The 27,788-nt window shown below is 47.4% G+C and overlaps 1 protein-coding gene across 1 annotated transcript in view; it reads right to left on the bottom strand.

Annotated features, from left to right (window-relative positions):
• Nucleotides 1-17,091: 17,091 nt before the first annotated feature.
• MAP3K19 (mitogen-activated protein kinase kinase kinase 19) overlaps nucleotides 17,092-27,788 on the bottom strand; it is a 263,793-nt gene continuing 253,096 nt past the window's right edge. The window contains exon 10 of the mRNA XM_086957307.1: nucleotides 17,092-18,576. Within this exon, the coding sequence (XP_086813433.1) occupies nucleotides 18,468-18,576 (109 nt within the window). The 3' untranslated portion in view covers nucleotides 17,092-18,467. The remainder of the gene's footprint in view (nucleotides 18,577-27,788) is intronic.

The raw sequence follows: 27,788 nt of genomic DNA, 5'->3' as shown, positions 1-27,788 counted from the left end.
CGTGGGTTGTACATATGGCCTCTAGTTAATTTTCAGTGTAACTTGAGCTCTGCCAACAAGCATTTTGTAAACTCCTGATACTCAAACCTGAGTTAACCATGTCCAACTATCTCAATGAAGAGTGCATGGCCAATAGTGCGATCACTGGTTCTTCATATTTTTTTTTACAGTATTTTGAATATTGTTTGGTTTTGTGTAGTGTTTTTTCTAGTTTCCAGCTGATTTGAACAGCTTGAACACTTGTTTCACCTAACATCTAGTTTTTCTGTATAGCTTTCGACCCTCTTATAAAATTATTTTCTTTTTGTCAGTAGTGCACAATACGGTGCATGACAAGTTATTGCACAGGGAGAAAAATAGCAATGAGGAATATAGGAAGGCCAGGTAGAATCGCACAATCCAAAATGCAGTTCAAACTGCCTTTACGGTAAAATCTAGTACAAGGACAGCTTGATAGTGTTCAACTACACATTATAGCATCAAACATACAGTAGAGTTTTAGGAATGAAAAAGTCCTCTGAAAACAAAATAAGAGACATCAATGGGAGGTGCACTCACCCACTGGAGCCATGCATAGGGAGGAGAGAAACAAAGGGAAGGAATGAACAGGATCTGAGCCCCAGGAGTATTGGGTAAGACAACTGCTACTTCGAGTGGAAGACTATCTGGAGTGTGAAGACAGGAGTTGGTCGATGTGAGGCCCAGTCCAATAAAATAATTATGGGCTAACTTGACTACAGTAATCTACAGTGGCCACTAGGAAGCTCTCTGGTATCATGTATGTGCCACCCAACACATACTGACAACACAGCTATTCCCCCCTGCAGGGTATCACAAGTGTCTCCCCTCTCCACGCACACCCCACAACTGCGGAGTCAATGTAATAGCATTTAAACAATCAAGGGAGGGTCCTCCAGTGTCACTGGAGGTGATGTAAATTCTGTAACCTGGGAAAGGGCACAACGTCCGACATCTGAGTCCCCAACAATCGCCCCAGGTCAACTACTGCATTCTCAACAGTGTGGACTAGGTGTAGTCTATGCTCCGTAGCCACACCCCATTCACTCAAGTCAACCCTCCATTTCTCTAAACGGGTGGCATCCATTGTATTGCAGCATGGCGTTTAGCCAACACAAATCCCAGGAGGGTGGTCCTATATATATTTAAGACCCAACTTTCGGGTTCAGTAGAATCCCCAATAAGCAGTGCTAAACTGATGCCTCTATTCGGACTCGCCTGACCTCTTGTATCACCCGTACCACGTCAGACCAATAATCCTGCAATTGCACTCAATCCCATGTCAAGTGGAGGAACGCCGCTGGTTCGACCCCCGCTGCAGGGTCACATCTGTGTATGCTGCATTAAAACTTGATAATCGCTGAGGTGTGAGATACGTGCAATGCAGATAGTGAAATTGCTTGGGCTTAAAGTGGGTGCCCGCCACCTCCCAGACCTGCACAAACACCCGTCCCCACTCCCCATCCGAGAGGGGTAGTGGGAGGTCCAGTAACCATCTATCATGGATCTTAGTCACATCTACCCTACACTATCCTTCAGGCCTTTATATATATATATACAGGAAATTAACCCCCTAGAAGAGACCGAATCAAGTATCAACGTTAAGGCCTTTGGCTCGTCCGGAAAAGATAACCATATCTCAGGAGCCAAACAGAAACCTTTGCATACTGCAAAAATTGACCAGGCGACAAACGATGGTGTTCCCTTGCATCTACAGAACAAAGGAAGGTTCCATTAAGGTACAAATTTCTGGCCGTCAAGCATACCAGAGCATATCTCAGATGGGTCCAGAGACGGACCCTCCTTGTATACCAGCGGCAAGTTATCAAGGAGTAAGGAATTAATACAGGCCTGCTTGGTGGCTTTCAGCCCAGTAGAGAGTCTGAGCATCAGAATAAGTGGGGGTGGGCGTTCTTGCGTGGTTGCAGAAGCAGGAAGTCTCATGGACTTGTCGCCCCCCATGCAACAACTGACCATATTCATGTGTAGTCAAGACACCATCAACACAGTTTAAACGGTCCATGACTGCAAGGAAAGCAAACGTCATGTGGAGTATAGTATGTAACCTTGAAGGGTGTTTATCCAGGGCACCATCAAGAGCACAATACAAAATTGCCACCCCACAACAGAGGTACTCCTACATATGGAAGGGTGTCCCTTTCCAGATCCAAATAAAACCCACTGTCATCTACATTTGAGGAGTAAATATTTAGCAGGCAAACCTCCATGCTATCCAGCATGCCATGCACTAGGATATATCCCCCCTCAATGCCTGCAGTAAAACCTCGAACCGGAAATGAAGCAGTGAATCCACCCAAATTGCCTCCCGTGAGGTATAGAGTAGGTAGCAGAGAACATCTGACCCCTCCTCTTCCCATGGATTTTTTGAGCCTCTGATTCCAACAAATGTGTTTCCTGCAACATGCATACCATGTCTACGAACATAGGTTGGAACCCTGTAGCACTTCACAAAGGAGTTAAGCCCACATACATTCCATGTTAGATTTAAAATGACCCATCCTGTCGTTTCACATCTTCCCCTAGTTCCCCCCCCCACACCCCATTTATGCTGCCACCTAAAGGTAAAACAAAGTTGAACAAAACCCCCCCACCCGCCGGGTAAGCACAATATAAACAACTCGTGTCTTTACCTTCATTCTCAACCCCCGCTGACACCACAAAACAAACCAACCAACATGCACGGTCAAGTATCTCCACTCAACCAAAGGGAGAAACAGGCAATAGAGCAAAATGGATAGAAAAACTAGAGAAAGCCCTACAACAAACTCACACCACCACTTGCCAAGCAAAGATCACTCTGCAATCAGCTTGCACTGTGGGAAGGCCTCACCAGCGCCAGCCACGCTGCAGCTGTACCCGGCAATAATCCACACTCCACATACTCCTAACACCCCCCCCCCACACTGCAACATCATCCCACAAACGCACACTGCACTATTAAAAACAGTCTCACAATTACAACACAGCCCACAACTACTGCAAAAAGGAAAGAAGAAGAAGAAAAGGAAGGGAGAAAATGGAATGGAATGTAGGGGGTGGCCATGCCCATGTAATAGAGACCCACCACATGCATACACTACAAAACCCAGTGACCACACATGCCAGCAGTCACTGAATCATCTCAGCAGGGGCAAAGCACACTGGCCCTCCCATACCAGCAAACAATTGCAGATCACTCTTGAAATCCTGTGTAGTTTCGGAATTCAGCATTCTGAGGAGTCTCCTCCACAACATCAGCAACACTAGTGTTAATGTTAGAGGTAGTTACTTCCTCTACAAGCACCCTCACTGCCTCCCTTTCCGGTCCCAAGCAGCCTCGGGGTAGTGAAAACAAAAATGTGTGCTCACCATGGTTCACTTTTAACTTGGCCCGGTAGAGGAGCTTGTACTGAAATCCCATCTACCTCAATTTTTGTTTCACACCCCCAAAAGATAACCTCAACTGTTGTACTGGATGGGTGTTGTCGGGTAATTCCCAGGCAACATGGTTATCAAAGGTGGGGGTTCACTGTCTCGCCCGGCAGCTTTGAGGATACAGTCTTGCTCCCTATAGTTAAGGATTTTTGCAATTAGAGTTAGATGCTGCACCCCCACTGGGGGCAGAGGGACAAGTGTGCTCAACAACAAACCGGGGAGACCGGTCTGGAACAGCAGGGAAAGTGGTCCTAATCCACTTCTCAAGAAAACGTTTAGCTGACCTAATCTCGCCCCGCCCCCAAGAAGTCCTATAAACGGGAGATTGCACTGCACCGGCCCTCCGCATAGTCTGCCCTGCGTTCCAGGGCCGCTTTTTGGGTCTCGTCTGGCGAGACTTTTAGTAAGTAGGCTTCAGAAAATGTTACACTGTGGCCTAGAGGTTGCGGTTTCGCGTGCGGCGCATGCTTACGAGCAGAGGCGCCATCTGGCTTTCCTCTCTCATCATGGGTCATCACCTTTCAAGATACAAGAGCTTTCTTTCACATTCCTGAAGTCAATTGCTTCCTTGTCATTTGCGTTTCTAAGCAATCCTGGGTGGAGCCAACTGTTAAATGAGTCAGGTTATTCGTGTTTACAAGAATCTCCTGAGACGCAGGGAAACTTTCAAACGACTCCGTGGTTTGAAAGTTTTGCCGCGTTTCTCAGGAGATGCTTGTAATCAGCTTTCAAGAAAGGAGAGCTTTCTTTCACATTTCTAAAGTCGATAGCTTGCTTATCATTTGCCTATATATCCCTACCCCTCTTCTCCCCCTCTACCTCTACTCTACCTCTCTTCTACCCCACTACCTCTACTCTACCTCTCTTCTACCCCTCTACTACCCCTCTTATACCCTTTTACCCCTCTACTACCCCTCTACACCTCTACTACCCCTCTATTACCCCTCTACCTCTCTTCTACCCCTCTACCTCTACTCTACCTCTCTTCTACCCCTCTACCTCTCTTCTACCCCTTTACTCTACCTCTCTTCCACCCCTCTACCTCTTTTCTACCCCACTACTACCCATCTACACTTCTACCCTACTACCCCTCAACATCTTTACCCCACTACTACCGCTATACTACCCCTCTACTACCTCTCTACCCTTCTACTGCCCCATCTCTACCCCTCTACCCATCTTCTACCCCACCCCTCCTCTATCCTACTACCTTAGCACTTCTCTACTAATCTTCTACCCCTCTCCTAGCCCTCTACCCCTTCTACTCTTTTACCCCTCTGCTACCCCTCTACCCTTCTTCTACCCCTGTATCCCTCTTCTACCCCTCTATCCCTCTTCTACTCCTCTACTATCCTTCTACCCCTCTAACTTCTAACACCTCTACTCTTCTACCCCTCTACTATTCTACCCCTCTACACTTCTACCCCTCTTCTGCCCCCTTCTACCCCTCTATTCCTCTTCTACCTCTATACCCATTTACTCTTCTACCCCTCTACTACCCTTCTACATCTCTTCTACTCTTCATCCCCTCTACCCAACTTCTACCCCTCTACTACCCCTCTCCCCCTCTTCTACCCCACTACTACCCTTCTACCCCTCTTCTACCCTTCTACTACCCCTCTACTCTTCAACTACCCCTCTACCCTTCAACTACCCCTCTACCCTTCAACTACCCCTCTACCCTTCAACTACCCCTCTACCCTTCAACTACCCCTCTAACCTTCAACTACCCCTCTAACCTTCAACTACCCCTCTAACCTTCAACTATCCCTCTACCCTTTTACTATCCCTCTACCCTTTTACTATCCCTCTACCCTTTTACTATCCCTCTACCCTTTTACTATCCCTCTACCCTTTTACTATCCCTCTACCCTTTTACTAGCCCTCTACCCTTTTACTAGCCCTCTACCCTTTTACTAGCCCTCTACCCTTCTACTACCCCTCTACTACCCCTCTACCCTAGTACTCCTCTACTACTCTTCTACCCCTCTACTACCCTTCTACACCACTACTCTACCTGTCTTCTACCCCTCTACCTCTTTTCTACCCCACTACCACCCCTCTACCCCTCTTCTACCCCTCTACTACTCCTCTACTACTCTTCAACCCCTCTCCTACCCCTCTATTACCCCTCAACACCTTTAGCCCACAACTACCCCTCTACTACCCCTCCCCGCTCCTAATCTATCCTACTACCCCTCTACCACCCTCTACCTCTCTACTACCCCTCTTCTACCCCTCTACTCCTCTTCTAGCCCTCTTCTACTCTTTTACCCCGCTTCTACCCCTCTACACCTCTTCTACCCCTTAATTGCCCCTCTACCTCTCTACTACCCTTCTACTACCCCTCTACCCTTCTACTACCCCTCTTCTACCCCTCTATCACCCTCTTTTACCCCTCTATCCCTCTTCTACCCCTGTAACCTTCTACCCCTTTACTCTTCTACTCTTCTACTCTTCTAACCCTCTACCCCTCTTCTATCCCTCTACTATCCTTCTACATCTCTTCTACTCTTCTACCCCACTTCTACCCCTCTACTACCCTTCTACTCCTCTCCCCCTCTTCTTCCCCTCTACTACCCTTCTACCACTCTTCTACCCTTCTACTACCCCTCTACCTCTCTTCCACTACTCTACCTCTTTTCTACCTCATAATCCACCCCTCTTCTACCACTCTACCCTACTACCCATCTACTACTACTCTGCTACTCTTCTACCCCTCTTCTACCCCTCTTACCCACCCCTCTTCTACCCCTCCCCTCTCCTACCCCTCCCCTCTCCTAATCCTCTATCCTACTACCCCTCTACAACCCCTCTACCTCTCTACTACCCCTCTACCTCTCTACTACCCCTCTTCTACTCTTTAACCCCTCTTCTACCCTTTTGCTCAGAAACCATTCTACTACCCCTCTTCCGCCCTTCTACCCCTCTTCTAACCCATTCGACCCTCTTCTACCCCTCTACCTCTAATCTACCTCTCTTCTACCTCACTACCTCCACTCTATCTCTCTTCTACACCTCTACCCCTCTTCTTATACCCTTCTACCCCTCTAATACCCCTCTACCCTACTACCCCTCATCTACCCCTCTACCTCTCTTCTACCCCTCTATCTCTACTCTACACCTCTACCTCTTTTCTACCCCTCTACCCTACTACTCTTCTACTTCTCTTCTACCCCTCAACACATTTACCCCACTACCCCTCTATTACACCTCTACACCTCTACCCCATCCCTCTACTACCCCTCTATCCTACTACCCCTCTCCTAGCCCTCTACCCCTCTTCTACTCGTTTACCCCTCTTCTATCCCTCAACTGCCCCTCTACCCCTCTATAACCCCTCTACCCTTCTACTACCCCTCTTCTACCCTTTTGCCCCTCTATCCCTCTTCTACCCCTCTATCCCTCTTCTACCCCTATATCGCTCTTCTACCCTTGTACCCCTCTATCCCTCTACTACCCTTCTACCCCTCTTCTACCCTTCTTCTACCCTTCTTCTACCCCTCTTCCATCCCTCTTCCATCCCTCTACCCCTCTTCCACCCCTCTACTACCCCTCTTCCATCCCTCTACCCCTCTTCCATCCCTCTACCCCTCTATTCCTTTTCTACCCCTCTACTACCTCTCCACCCCTCAACCCTTCTACCCCTCTACTACCCTTCTACCCCTCTTCTACCCTTCTAATACCCTCTACCCTTCTACTACCCCTCTTCTAAGATTCTTCCACCCCTCTACCATCCCTTTTCTACCCCTCTACCTCTGTTATACCCCTCTACTCTACCTCTACTCTACCTCTCTTCTACCTCTACTCTACCTCTCTTCTACCTCTACTCTACCCCTCTTCCCCTCTTCTACCCCTCTTCTTTCATTTGTCTATCCCTCTTCTAACCTTCTTCTATCCTCTACCCCTCTAACCGTCTTCTACCTCTCTACTACCCCCCACTCACTCTTCTACCCCTCTTCTACCTTTCTACTACCCTTCCACCCCTCTACCCCCTTCCACCCCTCTATCACCCTTCTACCCCATTCTACCCCTTTAGCCCTCTACCCCTCTTATTCCCATGTCCCTCTTCTACCCCTCTACCCAGGTAACCTTCTTCTACCCCTGCCCCTCTACTCTTTTACCCCCTTCTACCCTTCTACCCCCTACTCCTCTAAACCTTTCTTCCCCCCTCTACCTTTCTTCCCCCCTCTGCCTCTCTTCCCCCCTACCTCTCTTCCCCCCCTCTACCTCTCTTCTACCCCTCTCCTTCCCCACTATCCCTCTACTACCCCTCTATCCCTCTTCTACCTCTCTACCCCTCTTCTGCCTCTCTACCCCTCTTCTACCCCTCTTCTACACCATAACCCTCTTCCACCCCTCTACCCCTCTTATTCCCCTGTCCCTCTTCTGCCCCTCTTCTACCCGTCTATCCCCTTCTTCCCCTCTCATACCGTCTATCTCTTTTCTACCCCTGTTCTACCCCTCTACCCCATCTTCTACCCACTGTAACTAGCACTGTCTTATGGCAGCATCACTCAGCGCCACCACATCATCACTCAGCGCCACCACATCATCACTCAGCATCGCCTTTGCAATAGTACACCACCACATCATCATCACTCAGCAAGACCTAAGCATTATTCAGCATCATCTCAGCATCGTCTCAGTACCCACCACCACCACCACCACTACCACCACCACCACCACCACCACTCTACCATCTGTTGATTCTTCCATAGCGTCTGGCTGCTGCTAGGGTTATAATACAGGTACTAGCTCTCAACCTCCAATTGTTTATGCCCCCTCAAAAAAAAACTTTAACAAACAACCATTGGAATAGGCAAACACAAGTTGCCAGCATTGCAAGAACAAAAGACAAATGAGGACATTTTTTATTGTACATAAATTTCTTAATGTGGTCGTTTTGTTGGACATAATGCCTTCTGCACCCCTGGGCTGCAAACTGATCCATTTTGGTCTGCTGTGCCCCATGTTCAAGTCTAGCTTTACCCATGTTAGCTTTGGGCGAACGGGAGATTGCAGACAATGGGTGAGGAGGGACACACCACCACCCTAGGCGCTGCAGGCTACAGCTGGATCAGTACCAGACACATCGATGAAAGTCTATCAGGGGCAAGCAGAGGAAAGAAATAAGAGTCTTCCGACTGGGGTCCGGGCAGTGTCTGGATGTAGGGATAGAAGGTCAGCCAGTACTTGTTAAAACCCTAACATCTCACACCAATTCCATTGACTAGTGCACCAGAAGTCAAACAGCTAGGCGACAACCCACTCCTGCCGTAAAGGCATCTGCAATTAAGAAATAAGAAAAACGACACAGGGTCGTGGCTCTGACCCAGCAAGGCTAAGCCTAATCGATCAAAAGAACTACACAACTGCCAGTACTGGACGTTACTTACAAATATTTATGCCGACCTTTATGAGAAAAAACATACCGGTCTGTTTTTTACTTACGTCACTAGTTTATTATTTCATTTTATCACTAGTGAAGCATTATTTTTTCATAAACAAATCAACAGCTCTTTTGTGCATGTACAAACATAAAAACTTAGCATTACATCAAGATATCAATAGACAATACAATTTACAACACATCCAACTCACACACTGGCCAATTCATTCACCCTTCCCTCATACACCAATACATACACTTTGGTCCTATTGTCAGTAGTGAATTCTCTGTCCATATAAATGGTTTTCGATCTCATAATTTAATTTGGTCAGAAAAAGCATTTTGAAGCGGAAGCCTGCTATTTAGAAACAATTTTCGCTATATTCCAATTGACAAAAGGCACCAAACCAGGTTGACGCGTTTCGAACCCCCAATTACGGGGTTCTCCTCAGGAGCAACAGTCTATAAAAAACAAACAAACACTGGTTTCAATATAACATCCAAAAGCAGACTTAGTCACTAACATTGGCACCACCTGTCGGTACCCAGTTCCCCTACCTTATTAATGTGAAATGTAGTCTTAATAAAGGTGATGTTGGGTTAACGAGACACTCTAGACAAAAAGACATAACAGGCATCTTACCACCTAACACAGGCATGAATATATGTACATCCAATCTACAGAGTCAATGTGTGCATCAAAATGGGGCACTTACCTATTTAATTAAATGAGAACATTTCTGGGGAGGAGAGGGAAAGAGAATTGTGAGTAAACTCAAATAGTTCATCAAGAACATTAATGAAAAGCAGGGGGCAGGGGCTGAATTCATACCGCTTCAGGATGCTTACCGCGTATAAGTGCTTAAGAGATCCAAGCACGGTGGTGAGTTATTCAAAACAGCGCGTGTTTCTTTAGTCGCACCTTGCAACAAGAACGGGCCAGCGATTAAAAGAAGGAAGCACCGGTAGACAGCGTGTGCTTCTAAGTCAAAAGACGGAGGGCCATGTTACCTTTGTTCCCGTTTGCTCGCGTCTCTCACAGTGTTGGGGGAGTGTGCTTCAACCGTGGACGAGCCTCTCTTTGGATTATTAGTCCAAGTGGCGGTCACATGATCGGATCACGAATCTAGAGAAGGAATGCTTAAAGCAACAGTGCTTTTTTTGACGAAGAAATAAAGCTTTATTGAGTCCTCATTTAACAATAAAGGTTAAACTCGGGGCAGTGAATGGGCTTGAAGCTAACGCGTCTCAATAGGAAAATATCCCGCTGATGTACAACTAAATTTCCAATGTGCAGAAAAATCATATGAAAGCTAAGACCAATGGCGTTAAAATTTTTAATGGCTGCAACAAATCCCTATTGTTGTACTGATCCACTTGCCAGCTTACTTTCATATCGGCTATCTCCATCCCTACACTATAAAGACTGTGTCTACTGAATGAACCAGTTTACAAGAGCAACTACCTTGAGCGCATTGAAAACCCAATGGTAGCTGCGTCTATTTCAATATTGGTTCATGTATTCACTTTGAAGATCTCAGAAATCTCATTCAGCCCTGTTGTTGCTATATTATATTTCATTATCAGTAGCGCTTCGAGCTGATCGAGTTTGCCTTCAATGTCACCTCCACGTGGATCCTTATCGATCTTAGAAATGATGGTCCAACGTAAATCATCCTCTTTGTGTTTATTTAATACCCAATGTTGTACCAGAGGCACATTTGGTGTCTCTTTCCTTATTCTGGATGTATGTAGCATGATCCGCTGTCGTGCCTCCTGGGTGGTCTTTCCTATGTATAATTTAGGACACGGGCACGTGATCCCATATACCACATTTTTGGTCAGACCGTTTGTAAAAACCTCATGCTTCCAATGGATTCCATTGAACGTAAAGACTGACCCTTCATTTGTCTGTGCACAACAGGAACAGTTGCCACACTTGTGATGGCCTACTACTGGAGGAATTCCCATCATGCCTCTTAGAGTTGTTTTTGGAGCATGGGGCACTGCTGCCCTAACAATATGTTGTGCCCCACTTGTTTTCTTTTTTAAAAGCGAAAAGCGGCGGTTCGTTGAAATCACTGTGTAGGTCCTTCACCAGATGCCAGTTTTGCGTCACCATCTTTCGTAGCTGGTTAGCATTAGGGCCAAACGTTGTGACACACACAATTCTTTTTTGTTCTGGTCGGACTTTCTTTTGAAGTAAAGTTTCTCGCGGTACCCACCAGACACGTTTTGATGTGTGTTTTAATAGTTTCTTTGGGTCGCCTCTGGCTGACAATAGCTGGACCAATTCATTTGCATGAAAGAAATATTCCTCCTTATTTGAACAATTTCTTCTAATTTGAAGAAATTGCCCAAGAGGCAAGTTTTGTTTAAGACTTCTGGGGTTATGGCTTGTATAATGGAGAGTCTGTTGTTTTCCGGAACAGCAACAACAGGGCTGAATGAGATTTCTGAGATCTTCAAAGTGAATACATGAACCAATATTGAAATAGATGCAGCTACCATTGGGTTTTCAATGCGCTCAATGTAGTTGCTCTTGTAAACTGGTTCATTCAGTAGACACAGTCTTTATAGTGTGGGGATGAAGATAGCCGATTTAAAAGTAAGCTGGCAAGTGGATCCGTACAACGATAGGGATTTGTTGCAGCCATTAAAAAACGTTTACGCCATTGGTCTTAGCTTTCATATGATTTTTCTGCACATTGGAAAATTTTGTTGTACATCAGCGGGATATTTTCCTATTGAGATGCGTTAGCTTCAAGCCCATTCACTGCCCCGAGTTTAACCTTTATTGTTAAATGAGGACTCAATAAAGATTTATTTCTTCGTCAAAAAAAGCACTGTTGCTTTAAGCATTCCTTCTCCAGATTTGTGATCCGATCATGTGACCGCCACTTGGACTAATAATCCAAAGAGAGGCTGGTCCACGGTTGATGCACACTTCCCCCAACACTGTGAGAGACGCGAGCAAACGGGAACGAAGGTAACATGGCCCTCCGTCTTTTGACTTAGAAGCACACGCTGTCTACCGGTGCTTCCTTCTTTTAATCGCTGGCCCGTTCTTGTTGCAAGGTGCGACTAAAGAAACACGCGCTGTTATGAATAACTCACCACCGTGCTTGGATCTCTTAAGCACTTATACGCGGTAAGCATCCTGAAGCGGTATGCATTCAGCCCCTGCCCCCTGCTTTTCATTAATGTTCCTGGTGAACTATTTGAGTTTACTCACGATTCTCTTTCCCTCTCCTCCCCAGAAATGTTCTCATTTAATTAAATAGGTAAGTGCCCCATTTTGATGCACACATTGACTCTGTAGATTGGATGTACATATATTCATGCCTGTGTTAGGTGGTAAGATGCCTGTTATGTCTTTTTGTCTAGAGTGTCTCGTCAACCCAACATCACCTTTATTAAGACTACATTTCACATTAATAAGGTATGGGAACTGGGTACGGACAGGTGGTGCCAATGTTAGTGACTAAGTCTGCTTTTGGATGTTATATTGAAACCAGTGTTTGTTTGTTTTTTATAGACTGTTGGTCCTGAGGAGAACCCCGCAATTGGGGGTTCGAAACGCGTCGACCTGGTTTGGTGCCTTTTGTCAATTGGAATCTAGCGAAAATTGTTTTTAAATCGCAGGCTTCCGCTTCAAAATGCTTTTTCTGACCAAATTAAATCTTCAGATCTAAAACCATTTATATGGACAGAGAATTCACTACTGACAATAGGACCAAAGTGTATGTATTGGTGTATGAGGGAAGGATGAATGAATTGGCCAGTGTGCGAGTTGGATGTGTTGTAAATTGTAAATTTGTAAATTGTATTGTCTATTGATATCTTTATGTAATGCAAAATTATTATGTTTTTACATGCACAAAAGAGCTGTTGATTTGTTTATGAAAAAATAATGCTTCACTAGTGAAAAAATGAAATAATAAACTAGTGACGTAAGTAAAAAAACGGACCGGTATGTTTTTTCTCATAAAGGTCGGCATAAATATTTGTAAGTAACGTCCAGTACTAGCAGTTGTGTTGTTCTTTTGGTAAAGGAAACTGCAGTGCAGGCCCCAAAACAACAAGCCAACGAGAAATTAGAAACCAGTACCAGAGGGAAGAACCTCGCGCAGCATCATGGGGTCAGCTGTCCATCCAGTAAAGGTATCCATCCGGGCGCCCTCCATTGTGACCCAATGGGACATAGGTTAATACTCCTGAGAAGAAGACCACCGTTTTGCTGGACCCACATGGCAGGATGCAGCTGAAAACTGCCAGGGCAAGCTGGGAGATTCTGGGCACCCCTGGTAATGGGGTGTCCACGCAGAAAGCCCTAGTAACTTCCAGTCTCCCCAAAGCAAGACCATCAATGCAAGTCGCACCTTAACTGTCAATTTTGAGACTGGTGTCACAGAAGACCAGTCCCAGGGCCCAGCAGCCCCTTCCCAGGCAAAGTCTACTGGGCCAGGGAGTGTCCTTTCAGCAACGGTACCATTGCCAGGTAACCCTCCTGCGCCGGTGCACCTACTGGAAGAAAGGCAGAGATGGCACTGCCGGTCCCAGGTCAATGGGGGAGACACCCACCAGTGCACCCATGTAGACGGAGTTTCCTACAAGGCAGTCTGGCATGAACTGCAGAAGGGACAACGGCCCTAGTGACATGCCAACACCGAGGGAGCGAACTCTGCCCTCAACCCCACCATGCTGCAGCAGCGACCCACCAGAGGCCAGCATACGATGCAGGAGCAGTGCTTCACGATGCAGCCGCCTGCATTATCTTGCCCCCAGCGAGAGCTCTGGCAGGGTCTTAGATCCTGGGGGGAGTCAATTCATGCCGCAACAGTCCACCAAATACAGCAGGAGGCCCAGTGAAGCATGAGGTCTCCGAGCCTAAATCATATCCTCATATCTAGCCTCAGTCCAGGACATGTGAGGCTGGATAAGTCTCTGGGAACATGCCCCCCAGCGTCAGTAGCAGTGGCACTCTACTAAGTCGAAACCACCAGAGGCTCTGGAATCGATTGCACAGGCTTGCTGTGGCGGTGTCTGCATCGCTCGAGCCGCCTGAGTCAACCGAGCTCTGCACCCGCTTCCCGCCAACCGGCTTTGCAGCATCTCTGGATGGCCAGGAGCAGGCGGCGAAACGGGAAAAGGCCGCAGAGGCCCCACGACCACCAGAGCTGCTGTGGAGCGGGCAATGTATGGACACGATAATCCCAGGAGGAGGCCGAGGGCAGGTCATCCAGCAGGACAGGCCTGGCCTGCGCGGCTTCCTACTGAGACGGAAACAGCCGACAGTGGGTCGCGCTCAGCTTGTCTCGGCGGGGGCCCAGCCCCCACACATCCCTGTGGCTGGTCATTGCGGCTGTGGTGCCCTGGTGCTCAGATCCCCGTCCTGCTGCAGGGGTCACCCTGGCCCCTCCCACCAGCGGCAAAGAGAAGACCGGGGACATCACCAGGAGGCAAGGGGAGGGAGGGGGGCCTTTACAGACCCAGCCACCTCAACAACATTATCACTACCCCAGGCCTCCACCCCATCATACCTGTCCCACATGCCGCCACAAGGTGGTTGAGAACATTTTCTTTACCCCCTACCCCCCTGCGACCCCCAGCAGACAAGAGAGCTTTGGACATGCGAGAACTGAACTGGGGTGGGCCCCAGCAACTTCCCAGGCTTGCCCTGTCCTGCCTAGGGGCCGGGGAGTGAACAAAGGGGGAGTGGAACTAGCAACTTTGTGACACTCTCTAGGCAAGTCCAGTGAAAGCAATCAAACGGCCACCACCTCCATGGAACCAGCTGGACCCATAAAAGTCCAACCGATCCACGCCAAATGACACCAAATACCCCCAAAAAACTCAGGGAGCAGACCAGCTTGGAGAAGAGCGACTGCTACTGACAAAGAACGCAGATGCCCTGCACACATCTGGAACTTGGCCTATAAGTTACCTTTTAAATGGGGGGTGAGGGGGAGAGGCCCCTATTGAAAAAAAACAAGGTAGCAAGAGGGACACAGGGTGGAAAATGACAAAGAAGGGGCCAGGGTCCAAAACATCCCCTAGCAAATACAATAGCGTGAGAACGCCAGCTCTGGAGATTCAAGCCCGACACGAGTCCACCCCCATCGCACATTCAAATTTCAACATCATGACAATCTGCAAGTACTTCACCCCAACACTGGCCGTGCTGAGGGCACAGTTGAAAGGGGAGCCACACAATAATGCTACACCCTATGAACCACCCTCAGCAAACCAACAAAACCAAACGAAGTAACAAGCGTACGACATTCAGAGCCAGGTACCCTTTGTGCAAATTTGTGAGAAGCCGGCCAAAGGGAGTACCTTCTGCCTCTTGAACAGTGGTGCTGATCGTTCTTTGACCCAGGAACCCCCGCAGGGGGAGACAGGGCAAGGAAAACCTGAAGTCCTAAAAATATCATCAGCACTGGACTCCCCGAAAGGGGAACACATTGCAACCCCCTGGATGAGAGAAAACGGCCTTCACCATGACCTGTCTTCCTCACAAAGTTTGTCAGCAAGGAAGCCCTACACTTTCAATCAAAGCTCATGCTTCTTGGGTCAACAGTCCCTCTGGAAAACCGATCTGCCACCACCTAATGGGCGTGACATAGCTCATAACCCAATCCGGGTGTTCTCAGCAAAATTCTCTTTTATCCTCAATAAATTCAACATTGTCAACAGCTATCAATGCCCTCACATGGCAAACGCAAAAATTTGAAATCCAAATGGACACTATGCAGGCAATAGCAACAGCTATAACTAACATAGCAGCCAAAATTGATAATTTAGAGGGGAACCTGGAAATGGAGACAGCCAGAACCGTACCTTCACTAAAAGGACAGTTATACATATGGACACTGAGCGTTAAGGGTTCAATACCTATCCAATCCACAAGCACTGCAAATGGATGGTTATAAGACCTGGCAACCAATGGGGTTGAGTTTCGTTCTATAAATGAAAGAACTGATAATATCAGACCCTCAGTTGAGACCAGCATTGAGAAAGGCGAATTCATGCTTAAACGCGTCTACTTGGCACAATAAAAGGTCTTTTTGAAATCTGATGTGTGCTGAATGTCCCTGTTGGAGCGTTGTTGTTAATTGCGTGCAGCCACTTGCATGCCAAAGGAGGCACCTGATCTGAAAAGTGTTTGGCGGTCTTTATAGTGGCATTTGGTGAAATGTTGAAATGGAGACTGCCGGAACCTTCACTTCACTAAAAGGACAGTCCTACCTATGGACGATGAGTTCCCATTACAAAATGGTATGCGTGAGTTACTAAATTAGCGTTTAAGGGTGTGATACCTTGGATGTGATCATTGCGGCTGATCGACGGTGTCAGCGAATATGACATCATTTCAGTGCTCTCTCGGAAGCAAAGGATATTGGACGGGCTTCCGAGAGAGCACTGAAGAGGTCAGCTCACAGGCAAGTAGCGAACCACATATCCCACAATAACTTGCACTGATTTGAAAACGTAGCGCCCAGTAGGGGGCAACAATAACGGATGTTACAAAAACTTGATGGCCGTGTGGAGAAGCTGTTTGCTGCCCTGACCTGCGAAGCTTGTGCCTCATCTCTGACAAAGGTCACAGAAGTGACCGAAATTCATTGGATTAAAACTATTGAGAACGTGCTGATTGCAAATAAAAACTTTGTACAACCGGATGGAGTGGCGACTCATTCCTCTCTGGTGTGGAGGAGGTTGTTGTAATTTAATGAGGCTTGGTCCGACTCAAAGAGACACGCACCGCCCAACAAAGAGCGTCAGTGCACCCGAACTATAATATATATTTATATATATATATATATATGTGTGTGTGTATGTATATGTATATATATATATATATATATTTTTTTTTTTTATTTTTTTATTTATTTATTTATTTTTATTTTCTTTTTTCTTTCAAGAACCGGAAGTCACTGTCGCCACTCCAACTCGTCCTGGGTGCTCGCTCCTGCGGTGGTGAGCCGCAAATCATTCAACAAGAGCATACGTTGTCATGCTCCAAACGGAAAGCACTCATGGGTGTAGTTTCAGTAAAATACTTTATTGTGCAGACCCTCTGCTCTGGCAGACGCATTTCGCCTTGCAGCTTTTTGGATGTCGACATCAAAAAAGCCGTAAGGCGAAACACGTCTGTCAGAGCAGAGTGGATTTTGTGTTTCTTTGTTTCTTCTGTGGCTGTTGGAAAGAGACTGCAAAGAATTGTTGCACAGCGGGTGATCTCAATTTCATGCATATTACACATCTTTTATTCAGACTACATGTGAACAGTGACATGACGGAATTATATTTATGCAATATTTTCTACCACATTTGGGACTAATTGCATGTAAAAAGTAATACTGCTGCCTGTATGATTCTCCATTTGTTTTAATGGATTTGTATAAACATTTCATGCCCATTCCGTGCTGACATCCTATGATAAATAAACAAAAAAAAGCTTATATATGGATTTCAAATGGGATGTTATTTACAGTCTGACATGTTTATTTTACATTACACTGCATGTTTCTTTGTTTGTAACCACATATTCGAGGCACTGATAGGCATATGGTTTTTCGGAGTATGGCATCTTTCTTGTTCCACATTATAATCTTTCATACAATCTATACAATTGTTGATTACATACCTACAGACAGTCAAGCATACATTGCCCAGATAATGCAACTTTTTACATTTTTCAAATTTTATGAATGGGAACATATTATTTTGAATTAGACCTGCATGCACACCCTCCCCCTAGTAAGCTCCTTAAAAAGCTTTCTTGAAGTTTTATCCTTAACAAACATGAGATCGATCCAATTACCCATATATCCTCAAACTCAATTCTGAGAGAAATACATAACTGAAACACACCATCCATCAGACTATCTGGAAGTGCAGTAGAACTCGTTTTAATGATAGAATTCTTCTCAGTGGTTGATTTTGGTAGTTGTTGTCCATGCCTTTCAAGTCGAAAACTCTTTCTGTATTCACTGTTTATTTGATGATATGATGCATAACCGATTTGCTTCACCTGTATTTATTAAATAAATTACATTGCATCTAATTGTCATACACCGCTTAGTTTAAGAGATTATTACCATACAGCCCTGCTGCATAGTTAGTGTCTTACCATCATGAGAGCTTTGTACTTTCAGTATGATGAAACAACTAAGCGACACTAAGTGCAGTACAACAAACATACAAACACCCATTTTATGGTACCCGGAAATTTGTTCATCAAACTGCATTAGATCACTAATATCTTCACAAAATACGAAAATGTCGATGTGTTTTCAGAATTGTGCGTGTATAAACAATATAATGAAGAGAAGGAAGTACAATGTAAAGATGCATATTTTTAGTGCCTGAGTAATTTCAAGACACGTGGTCTATGTAAAGAAGATATTCCATCAATCCATCCATTGTGAGTTTGCTGATGAGATCTTCGGTCACTTATAGGTTCAGTAAAAACGAGTTTCACATACAGTCTTGATGCTAAATTCCATATACTTTTGACACTGTTATTCACAGGGTAATATGTTTTAGTTCAAAGAATGTGATTGCCTGGTCCTTACAACCTCTATTCTGATGTGCAAAAATTGATATATGAATCTTATGGTAATTTAGGCCGATCAATTTTTGTCCATGAACTTAATTTTTGTTTAGGCTTAATAAATGGATGCCGCAGGAGCTGCAAAGCCGAAGGGCGCTCACTTTGATTTCTAGAACAAACAAAAGGAAGATAACATTAACTCAAAATATAAACAAGACATCATTTTGAGAAAGTTTATAAACGTTATACTTTTTGTTTTCTGCATTCATTTTGTTTAATGCAGTCCATTTTTCACAAATTCAACTCTGCACTGGGAACACTTATTTTTAGTGTTAATGTGTCACCTACATGCAGCATTGAGAGCACTTAGGCAAAAGAAAGTGAGGACAAAACAATGTAAAAGTCAAACATTGACAGACAGCTTATTTAGGGCCTTATTTATTAGGTTGGGGAATTAAAGGGAGACCTAAAGTATCACAAAAGAATATTGCTTGTAAGTGTAACCTATAGATCGTCACCCGGAGAGGTAATTATGTCACTTTCAGAGGTGGCCTGCTTTACACAGCAGCACATGAAAGGCCGGGCCAGGCAAGGTCACAATCAGCGCCATAAGCCACACCAGCAGAGTTGCACAAGTCCATTTTTGGTGTCCATTCCTCTCCCTTCAGTGCATGTCACCGGTCACTTCTCTTGACTTTTCAAACATTTAACAAAGAGCGATTGTCCCAGGATGCTTGTTTCCTGTTCAGGGAAGACCTGGATTGGCAGTTCGGGTTGGACTGTTCCCATGAGGCAGAGGGTCAAGACTGATTTGCATATAGCTGGGTCTGAACTGAGGTGGTAAAGTGAGCTAAAGAATGATGGTGGATTCAAGCCAGATCTGTGACTGGGGGTGAGTGTCTGGAAAGTTTCAGCGCTCCGTCCATCATCTCCTTGTGCTTGCTTCATACCAGAATCTTCCCAGTTTGTCGGGCTCCACTGCGAGCTTCCAAATCCACAGAGTGCCTGCGTAAATGTGCTGACCAGGGGCTAGCACCACTACCGCCTGTCCTGTGGTTCAAAGGAGGCTTCCATGTCCCACCACCCAGCATATTCAGCCGATCATGGTCCTCCTCTGGAGTGACAAAAAAAGAAAACCTTGCCCTCATATTGCACTTGCAATTTTGTAGTAAACATAATGCTGTAATGAAGACTGTCCTCCTACAGGCCCTTTATAGTGGGAAAAAAGTCTCTACGGAGTTCCTGCACCTTACAGGTGTAGTCAGGGAAAATCATTATGTTCCTGCCTACAAACTGGGTTGCCCCATGGACACAGACAGTTTGCAAAAGTGCATCTAGGTCTCTAAAGTTAAACAGCCAAGCAATAATGGCGCCCCGCAGAATCCCTTGTCTAGGCACGGGCACCAATGCATGGTGGTCACGCTCAGTAGTAAAGTACTTTAGGAGTCTCTGTGTTTTCAAAGAGGTCGTGATCCATTCTTCCAAGAACAACTCCACTGACTGACCCTCGGCTCTTTCAGGGAAGCCCACAAAATGGAGAATTTTCCTTCTAAATCGCCCCTCTGCATCCTCAATCCTGTCCTTCATTCATGCTGAGAGTGAGATGAGCAGCCCTCACCTTCTAGAGCTTTGTTACCTGCCCTTCAGTCACAGAGACTCGTTCCGAGATGTTACAGAAGTCTGCACAGAGCAGGCCCAACTCCACAGCCACGTATCGATGTTTACTAGCATGGCTTCTCGAGAGCCCTTCATTTCTGCCAATATGTGAGCCATTGTAGGGGCCACTTGCACCACAGAGGGGCCCTGTTTGGCATGTTCCCCCACAGAACTCTCGGGTGGCATAATCTATTTTATTAGCCTGCACAGATTTGGCTGGCTTGTCCCTTGCCATTTTGGTCCTACAAAAGTGGTGTATCCAGATAGTAACTCCCGGGCCCAAGCACTCGTCACACGTTGAGGTCCACTCCAAATGCCCAATCACACAGACTAGTCACCAGTGATCTCAAGGGGCCTACAGGGGCAAGATCAGCATATCAGGTCCTGAGACTCAAGTACGGAGAATGTAGGGCCCTTTCCTATCACAGGTGATCACAACCGTGGGTGCCTTTCCCACCATTAACGATGAGGGGATGCTATACTCCCACCAACAAAGTAGAAGGCCAAAGAGTCTCAATCTAATTGCCCCAGCCAAGGCCTACCCCTGATGGTAGGCACCTCTGGGACCACCAATCACCATGCAGACTTGATGAAATCAACGTTCATTAAGGAAGAAGATAAGCTGTCTGCCCTAGTGTAGACTTCATCTCCCATAATAGCACCCACTCACAACAGGAGTGCCAGAAGCCAGCAGTGCACGGGCTGAATCTCCAAGGCTGCCGCAGCGGGATCAAACAAAGCGGTGAGCTCGACGTTACAGGATTGGATGGGTGCACCATGTTGTCAAACCTGGATTCAAGGAAAACAAGTCAGCAAACTGCCCAAGCAAGTTGTAACCGTCTTTCTGTTGCTGACTACTTAAAGTGGTAGAGAGTACTAATCCCTCCTCTGAACCATCTTTGACATTTGTTGACATCAGGTCTGCGAGAGGTTCACTTTCTTTCTCTTCTCCACCATCTTTCCCCATGAGCACTGTAATGTCCACTCTGTCATGATGTAACTTGTGCCTATTACATGGATCACCCTGTGGCGGTGTCTTGGAGTAATTAGGTCTACCAAGTATGTGGCTTTTCTGTTCTTTTCCAAGATAGGGTAAGCCCCAGTCCATTTATCTTTGAGTGCCCTGGGTGCTACAGGCTCTAACACCCAAACTAATTGCGAAGCCTTGTATTCCACTAGTGAAACCTTTTGGTCCTACCAGTGCTTGACAAGCTCCTAGCAGGTCTCCAAGGTTTTGTTTGCCTTCTTCCTATACTATGCCATTCTGGAGCAAAGACCTAGTACACATTCTAGGATTTCCTGTTTGGGCTCCTTGGGTGGTCTCTCCAAGCCTTCTCTGACAAAAGTTAAAGGACCCCTGACAGGGTGTCCAAAGAGCAATTAAATAGATTGAATCCCACTCCCTTCTGTGGAAACTCTCTGGCATGGGAGAAGAATATCCCATCATTTTCTCCTGAGTTTATCAGGTAAACCTATGATCATACCTTTCATGGTCTTGTTAAATATTTCTACAAGCCCATTACCTTGTGGATTGTGAAGAGAACTTAAAAGTTACCCACACTCATCCCACATTGTTTTCAGATAAGCAGCCATGATGTTTGTGCCTCTATTTGAAAGGACCACCTTAGGAAACCCCACAATGGTAAAAATACCAAGGAGGGCTCTAGCTACTGCAGGGGCAGTGACTGTTCCTGGGTTGTTTGGATTCTGGATATCTAGTGGTATGATCCACTACCACTAGGATAAACCTATGCCAAGAGGTGGTAGGTGAGCATAGAGGGCCAACTACATCAATATCCACCCTCTCAAAAGGAGTCCCCACCACTAGAAGTAGTATGCGGGGAGCCTTTGACTTTCCAATTGTCTTGCCACTGGCCTGACAGGTGACACAAGAGCAACACAACTCCTCTAACTTTTATGACACCTGTGGCCAATAAAAGTGCTTGTCTAACCTATTCCAGGTTTTAGTTTGCCCAGATGTCCAGCTTAGGGAATGTCATGGGCTAGGTTAAGTAGAAACTCTCTATACTACTGGGGGACCACCACTCGCCTGCTTGCCCCTGGTTTGGGGTCCCTTGCATCACTGTACAGGAGTCCTTCCTCCCAGTATACATTATGGATACCATTAACATCTCCTTCCTTCTGTCTGACAGTCAACTGTCTCAGACCTTCAAGAGTTGGACAGGACAGCTGACCTTTGTTCAATACCTCTATGGAGAGGCCCCTGCTCCTTGAAGTTCTGCCAGGTCAGGCAAAAGTCCTCAGGGCAATTCCCTCCTTTGCAGATACCAGCCCTCCCCCTGAGGGTTGGGCTTCTTCTGGCTCTGTGGATATTTGGAAGAGGTCTCCCCAGACATCCTTCCTCTTCTCTTGTTGCTAGGGACATGGTCCACTGTTTCAGAATTCATCATCCCTTGACTCTCCCTTAAGGCCTTTGGTGCTCTGGTGGAGACACATATCCACTCACTGATACCTAGCATTGCTGCATGGGTCCTTCTCTCCACCTCTGCCCAAGCAAAAGTTTCAAGGTCATTGCCCAATCGACACTCCACTGGGATGGCAGGGGACGCAGCTATTTTTTTAGGGCCTGTAACCCTTACCCAATCAAAGTCTACCACAGCTATTGGATGTGTGTACATTGTCGTCAGAGTTCACTATCTCATGCAATTCATCATGTAGAATCAGGCTTGGGGAAACCAACTTGGCCATAACCATGGTTATGCTGGCAGCTGTATCCCTCAAAGCTTGACCTTTCACCCCATTGATTCTGGCCACCACCTATATGTTTCCATACTGGTAGACCAGTGGGCCAAAGATTCAATTTGCTCACCTCCCAGGGAAACTAATGTGACTTCAGTGTACTCTCTGGAATCTGCCAATCCAACTTCCACCCCAATCCCAACACTGGCAATTCCTTTGGAACTATCACCAGTGAGTGACTTCTTTGTGCATACAGCATCACCCTACTTGTGCCGTGGCTGTCTACAGTCATAGCACATCCCTCCCTTTTTTGGGTCAACATTATTTGCCTGATACCTCATCCCTTTTGGAATTGGGATATGGCTCTGGGCTCCCCACCTTGGGCATCTTTAGGGGCCTCTTTAGGTTTATCAGTCTTTTTAAACTTTCCACTATCTTTCCATCGAAAGGGGGCCTATCCCATATCTTTGGTTTCATCTCCTTTGGACATCTTGGGTACTCTAGTGCACACCCACTCATCAGCTGTCTTCCCCAGCTCTTTAGGGTTAGACATCTTAGAGTCTACCAGGTGCTGGTGTAGCTTCTCTGAGGTACAAAGTGTAAGAATATGCTCTTTAACCACTAAATTGTATAAGTCCTCGTAGGTATCTACTTTGTTACCCTTAATACAGTCCTCCAGTGACTTTATAGCGGCGTCAACACAGGCTACCCATGTCTGTGTTGGTCCCTTATGAATGCTCCTAAATTTCTCTCTGTACTCTTCAGGTATAAGACCAAATGCCTCAATGAGTGCACCCTTCGTGTGAGTGTAAGATTCTGCCTCCACATCCTCCTGTAAGTAGCTAATTTCTCCCTACTGTAGGTACCAGTTCCCATATTAAGGAACCCCCGTTTTGTGGACTCACATACCTTCTCTTCCTGGATCTCCAAAAGTCTGAGTTGGGGTGATAGATTTTGTTGGTTCCTCCCAGATGTGGAATCTCTCTCACTGGATCTGACTGTGGGGACTCCACTTCCATTGTTATTCCCAGCCTGGATTTAAAATTCTGGTACATACACTTCTGTAGTAGGGGATCTCTGTGTATAGTCATAATCTAGTGAATAGTCCCGCCCATGTGCGTGGACCCCGGAGCAATCAAAAATAATCTCTAAAGTGTCGAAAAAATGCAGAACTGCACAGACACTTAAGAGATAATTTAAAGACATATAATGCAGCCCATAAAAGGCTACACTGTCCAGTACTTCAGCTAGAAATTCCACCAAAAATCCACAAAAACAGCAAAGCCTGTCCAGATTTTCATTGTCTTCAGTACAAGCCCCTCTGGAATATAGAGAGGAAGACATGGACAGACAAGCCCCATAGGCTGCCATTATGTGTCTCAGAATAGGGTACTGTGCCTTTAGGAGAACTTTCCAGAACTTCACAGTATCCCAGAATGCCTTGCAGGTCTCTCCTACTTTCAGTTCTTTTTTCCGGCTCCTGCAAGCAGGACCCTGGAGCATTGAGCTCTCCCTTTTCAAGGGTTTTGTTGGTGTTTTTTGCACTAAACTCGATTTTGTGTACTTTTAAAGTACTTTAAAGCTTTCTTCTTAGTTTCTTGCACCCCTTGGTTGTCCATAATGCCTGCATTATTCGACAAATGCCCGGAGTGCTCCAGGAAGAAGGCCAAGCCAGACCCCCATGAGGTCTGTATCCTCTGCCTTCCCTCTTCCCACATCCCTGAGGAGTGTGAGATCTGCCAAGGATTCACTGGCAGGACCCTGAAGGACAGACTGAAGATCAGGCTTCAGGGACTAGAAGAAAGAAGACAGAAGGCGCAAGGTGGGTCTGGAGGGGCTTCATCTGCCCATGCTGAGGCCTCTGGGGGGCTCCCCGGGGGCAGGAAGCCCAGCACACGTCTCCATTCTCCGTCGGGGTCGGTGGCACCCACCACGACGTCGAGGGGGAAGTCCAAGGCCGGCTCCCCGTCTCCCCAGGGCTCTGGGTCGAGGAAACGTCGCCTGTCGACGTCGAGGGACCTGCATAGGCCACCGTCGAACACAGAGACATTGTCATCGTCGGAAGCGTTCGCCGTCGAGGCGAAGGAGGTCGCCGTCGAGGTCGGCGTCGAGACACTCCAAGGCGACGTCGAGGCGGTCGCCGTCGAGGCGCAAGTGATTGCCGTCAAGACACAGAGGATCGTCTTCGAGATGGTCGACGTCGAGACATGGCAAGCGTTCGACGCCGAAGGGACGCTTGACGTCAAGGGGCCTACGGTCGACGCCTGAACACCGGTCAGCGGCTTCGAGGGATCGTACTGCGCGGCCTAGGGCTGTGGGGGGCTCCCCTCAGCCCGGGAAGGATGGTGGGTCACCGGGATCGGTGTACTCGGAGGTGTATACTCCAAAGAAGCCTGTTTCACCTCCTCCTCCGTTACCTAGAGGCCCGCGTCCGAGGACTCCTACCCCTCCTCTGTTGCCTCCTCTGCCTGACAAGCCTCCACCGGTTCCGCCGAGGTCGGTCTCGTTGCCCAGGCTCCCGAACCCTCCCAAGAAGACTCCTAAATCTAAGGAACCACATAAGCCCAAGTCGGCCACCCCGGAGAAGCCGGTTGACCGTCCGAGGCCCAGGAGATCGAAGTCTCGCTCCAGACGGAGAGACCAATCGAGGAGCAGGCACAGGTCCTCCACCCGTTCCAGACGGCGCCATAGGAGGCATAGATCCAGGTCCGATACGTCTTCTAGGACCAGCTCCTATTCCCCTACTTTGTCCGATTCCCCGGAGAATAGGGTGTCTCCTATCGATGACATCGGTACATTCCAGGAGGTTCTCCTGAGGGGGGCTGCGAAGTTGGGTATCACGGCTCCTACACCTACGACGTCCGTGATATTCGAGACTTTGCACAAGAAGCACCTGTCTCGCCCTCTGTTGCCCTTGGTTCCGGGACTGGTTGAACCGGCACAAGAACTGTTTCTTACACCTGCGGTGGTGAAGGCTGCCCCGTCCAGACTTTTGAAAAAATACAGGGCACCGGACTCGGACCCTGCCTTCCTGAGGATGGACCCAGTCCCCGACTCGGTGATAGTGACGGCGGCCAGAAAACAACATTCTACCTCCCCGTCCTCCACCGTGCCTCCGGACAAGGAGAGCCGCTGGATTGATTTGCGGGAAGGAAGGCATGTGGGACTTCTTCCACAACAATGAAGGCTTCCAGCGACTCGGCATTACTGGGACAATATGACCGTGCGCTTTGGGATTCCATGGAGCAGTTCGCAGACCTTTTGCCGCGTGACAGGAGGGAGGACTTCATGGAAATCGTCAAGGAGGGGATGCTGGTCTCGAACCAGGCCATCAGTGCTGCGGCGGATATCTCCTTGTTAGCTGCACATGGCTACTGCCACGGTATCAACCAGCGCCGCCATGCTTGGCTCAGGATTACGTCTCTCAAGCCTGAGGCGCAACAGCGAGTGGCCAACCTGCCGTTTTCCGGGGACGCGCTCTTCGGTAAACACGCAGATGACGAGATGGCCCGGATGAAGGCCGAGGCAGAAACCCTGACGGCGGTGGGCTTGGAGAAGCCAAAAGACAAGAAACCCTACCGCCAGTTCCAACGGCGGTTCGGCTCACAGGGGAAAGGAAGAGGACAGTCTTCGGGACAACAGCAGCAGCAACAACAGCGGCAGTTCCGGAGACCTTTCCAAAAACGTCAGAGGGGTAGAGGTGGACAGCAGTCCTCTACCGTGAACAAGGGCCCGGCCGGGTCTCGACCCTGAGCGGTTACTTCCCCGTCATCCGTTACCCGCTCCGGTGGGGGGAAGGGTTCAATTTTTTCTGGCAGAGTGGAGAAAAATTACTCAGGACAAGTAGGTGCTGAATATTGTTTGCAATGGATACAGTCTTTGATTCATCAGCCCTCCTCCAGCGATCCCTCTGGTCAGCTCGCAGTATCAACTGCGCGAGCTCCAGGCGGAGGCCGATATCCTGTTAAGGAAAAGGGCGATAGAAGACGTGCCTCTGTCTCAAAGAGGAAGAGGTCTGTACTCCCGGTTCTTTCTGGTTCGCAAGAAGGACAAGAACGAGTTCAGGCCCATTCTGGACTTGCGACAGGAAAACAAGTGGATTCGCAGAGAAAAGTTTTGCATGCTGTCGTTGCATCAGATTTATCCTCAGTTGCAACAGGGGGACTGGCTTTGTGCCATAGACCTACAAGATGCGTACTTCCACGTGCCCATCGCACACAAGCACAGAAAGTTTCTGCGATTTCAAGTCGGCACCAACCATTACCAACACACGGTGCTGCCTTTCGGACTGAAATCTGCACCCAGGACATTCTCGAAGTGCATGGCAGTGGTAGCGGCACACCTAAGGAAAGACAGGGTGTTTGTCTACCCGTACCTGGACGATTGGTTGATCAAGGCCTCCTCCTTCTCAGAAGCTCAAGCAGACTTCCGGAAGACGTGCGTTCTCTTGAACAAGCTGGGGTTGCACATCAACATGTCCAAGTCTGTCCCGATCCCGGTCCAATGCATTCAATACTTGGGAGCCACCATCAATACGCTGTCAGCAAGCGTGTCTCCTTCGGAGGAGCGACGGAGATCGATCCTTCGGAAGGCTCAGGCTCTTATGACCGCTCCATCTACAACAGTGAGGACGGTGTCTTCTCTACTGGGGTCGATAGCCTCTTGTATCTTCCTCACTCCTCATGCACGACTACACATGAGGCCTTTGCAGGAGTGCTTGGAGGATCAATGGGACCAGAGGAGAGGATCTTGGAACGACAAGATACGACTGTCTCTGCATGCTCTTCAGTCTCTGAAGTGGTGGTGTTCAGCGGAAAATCTCCTCAGAGGGGTTCCCTTCCACAAGGACATTCCTACTCAGAAGATCGTGACGGATGCTTCTCTCCAGGACTGGGGAGCGCATTCGGGAGACTTACAGATCCAAGGCACGTGGTCTCAGACAGAGTCCACGTATCACATCAATTTCCTGGAACTCAGAGCTGTTCACTTGGCGCTGAAGGCCTTTCATCCGTCCTTTCGACCAAC

Source organism: Lissotriton vulgaris, chromosome 2_1, assembly GCF_964263255.1.
Source record: "Lissotriton vulgaris chromosome 2_1, aLisVul1.2, whole genome shotgun sequence".
In the NCBI taxonomy this organism is placed as follows: domain Eukaryota; kingdom Metazoa; phylum Chordata; class Amphibia; order Caudata; family Salamandridae; genus Lissotriton; species Lissotriton vulgaris.
The sequence above is the reverse complement of the archived record's forward strand: the minus strand, read 5'-3'. Positions and strand labels throughout refer to the sequence as shown.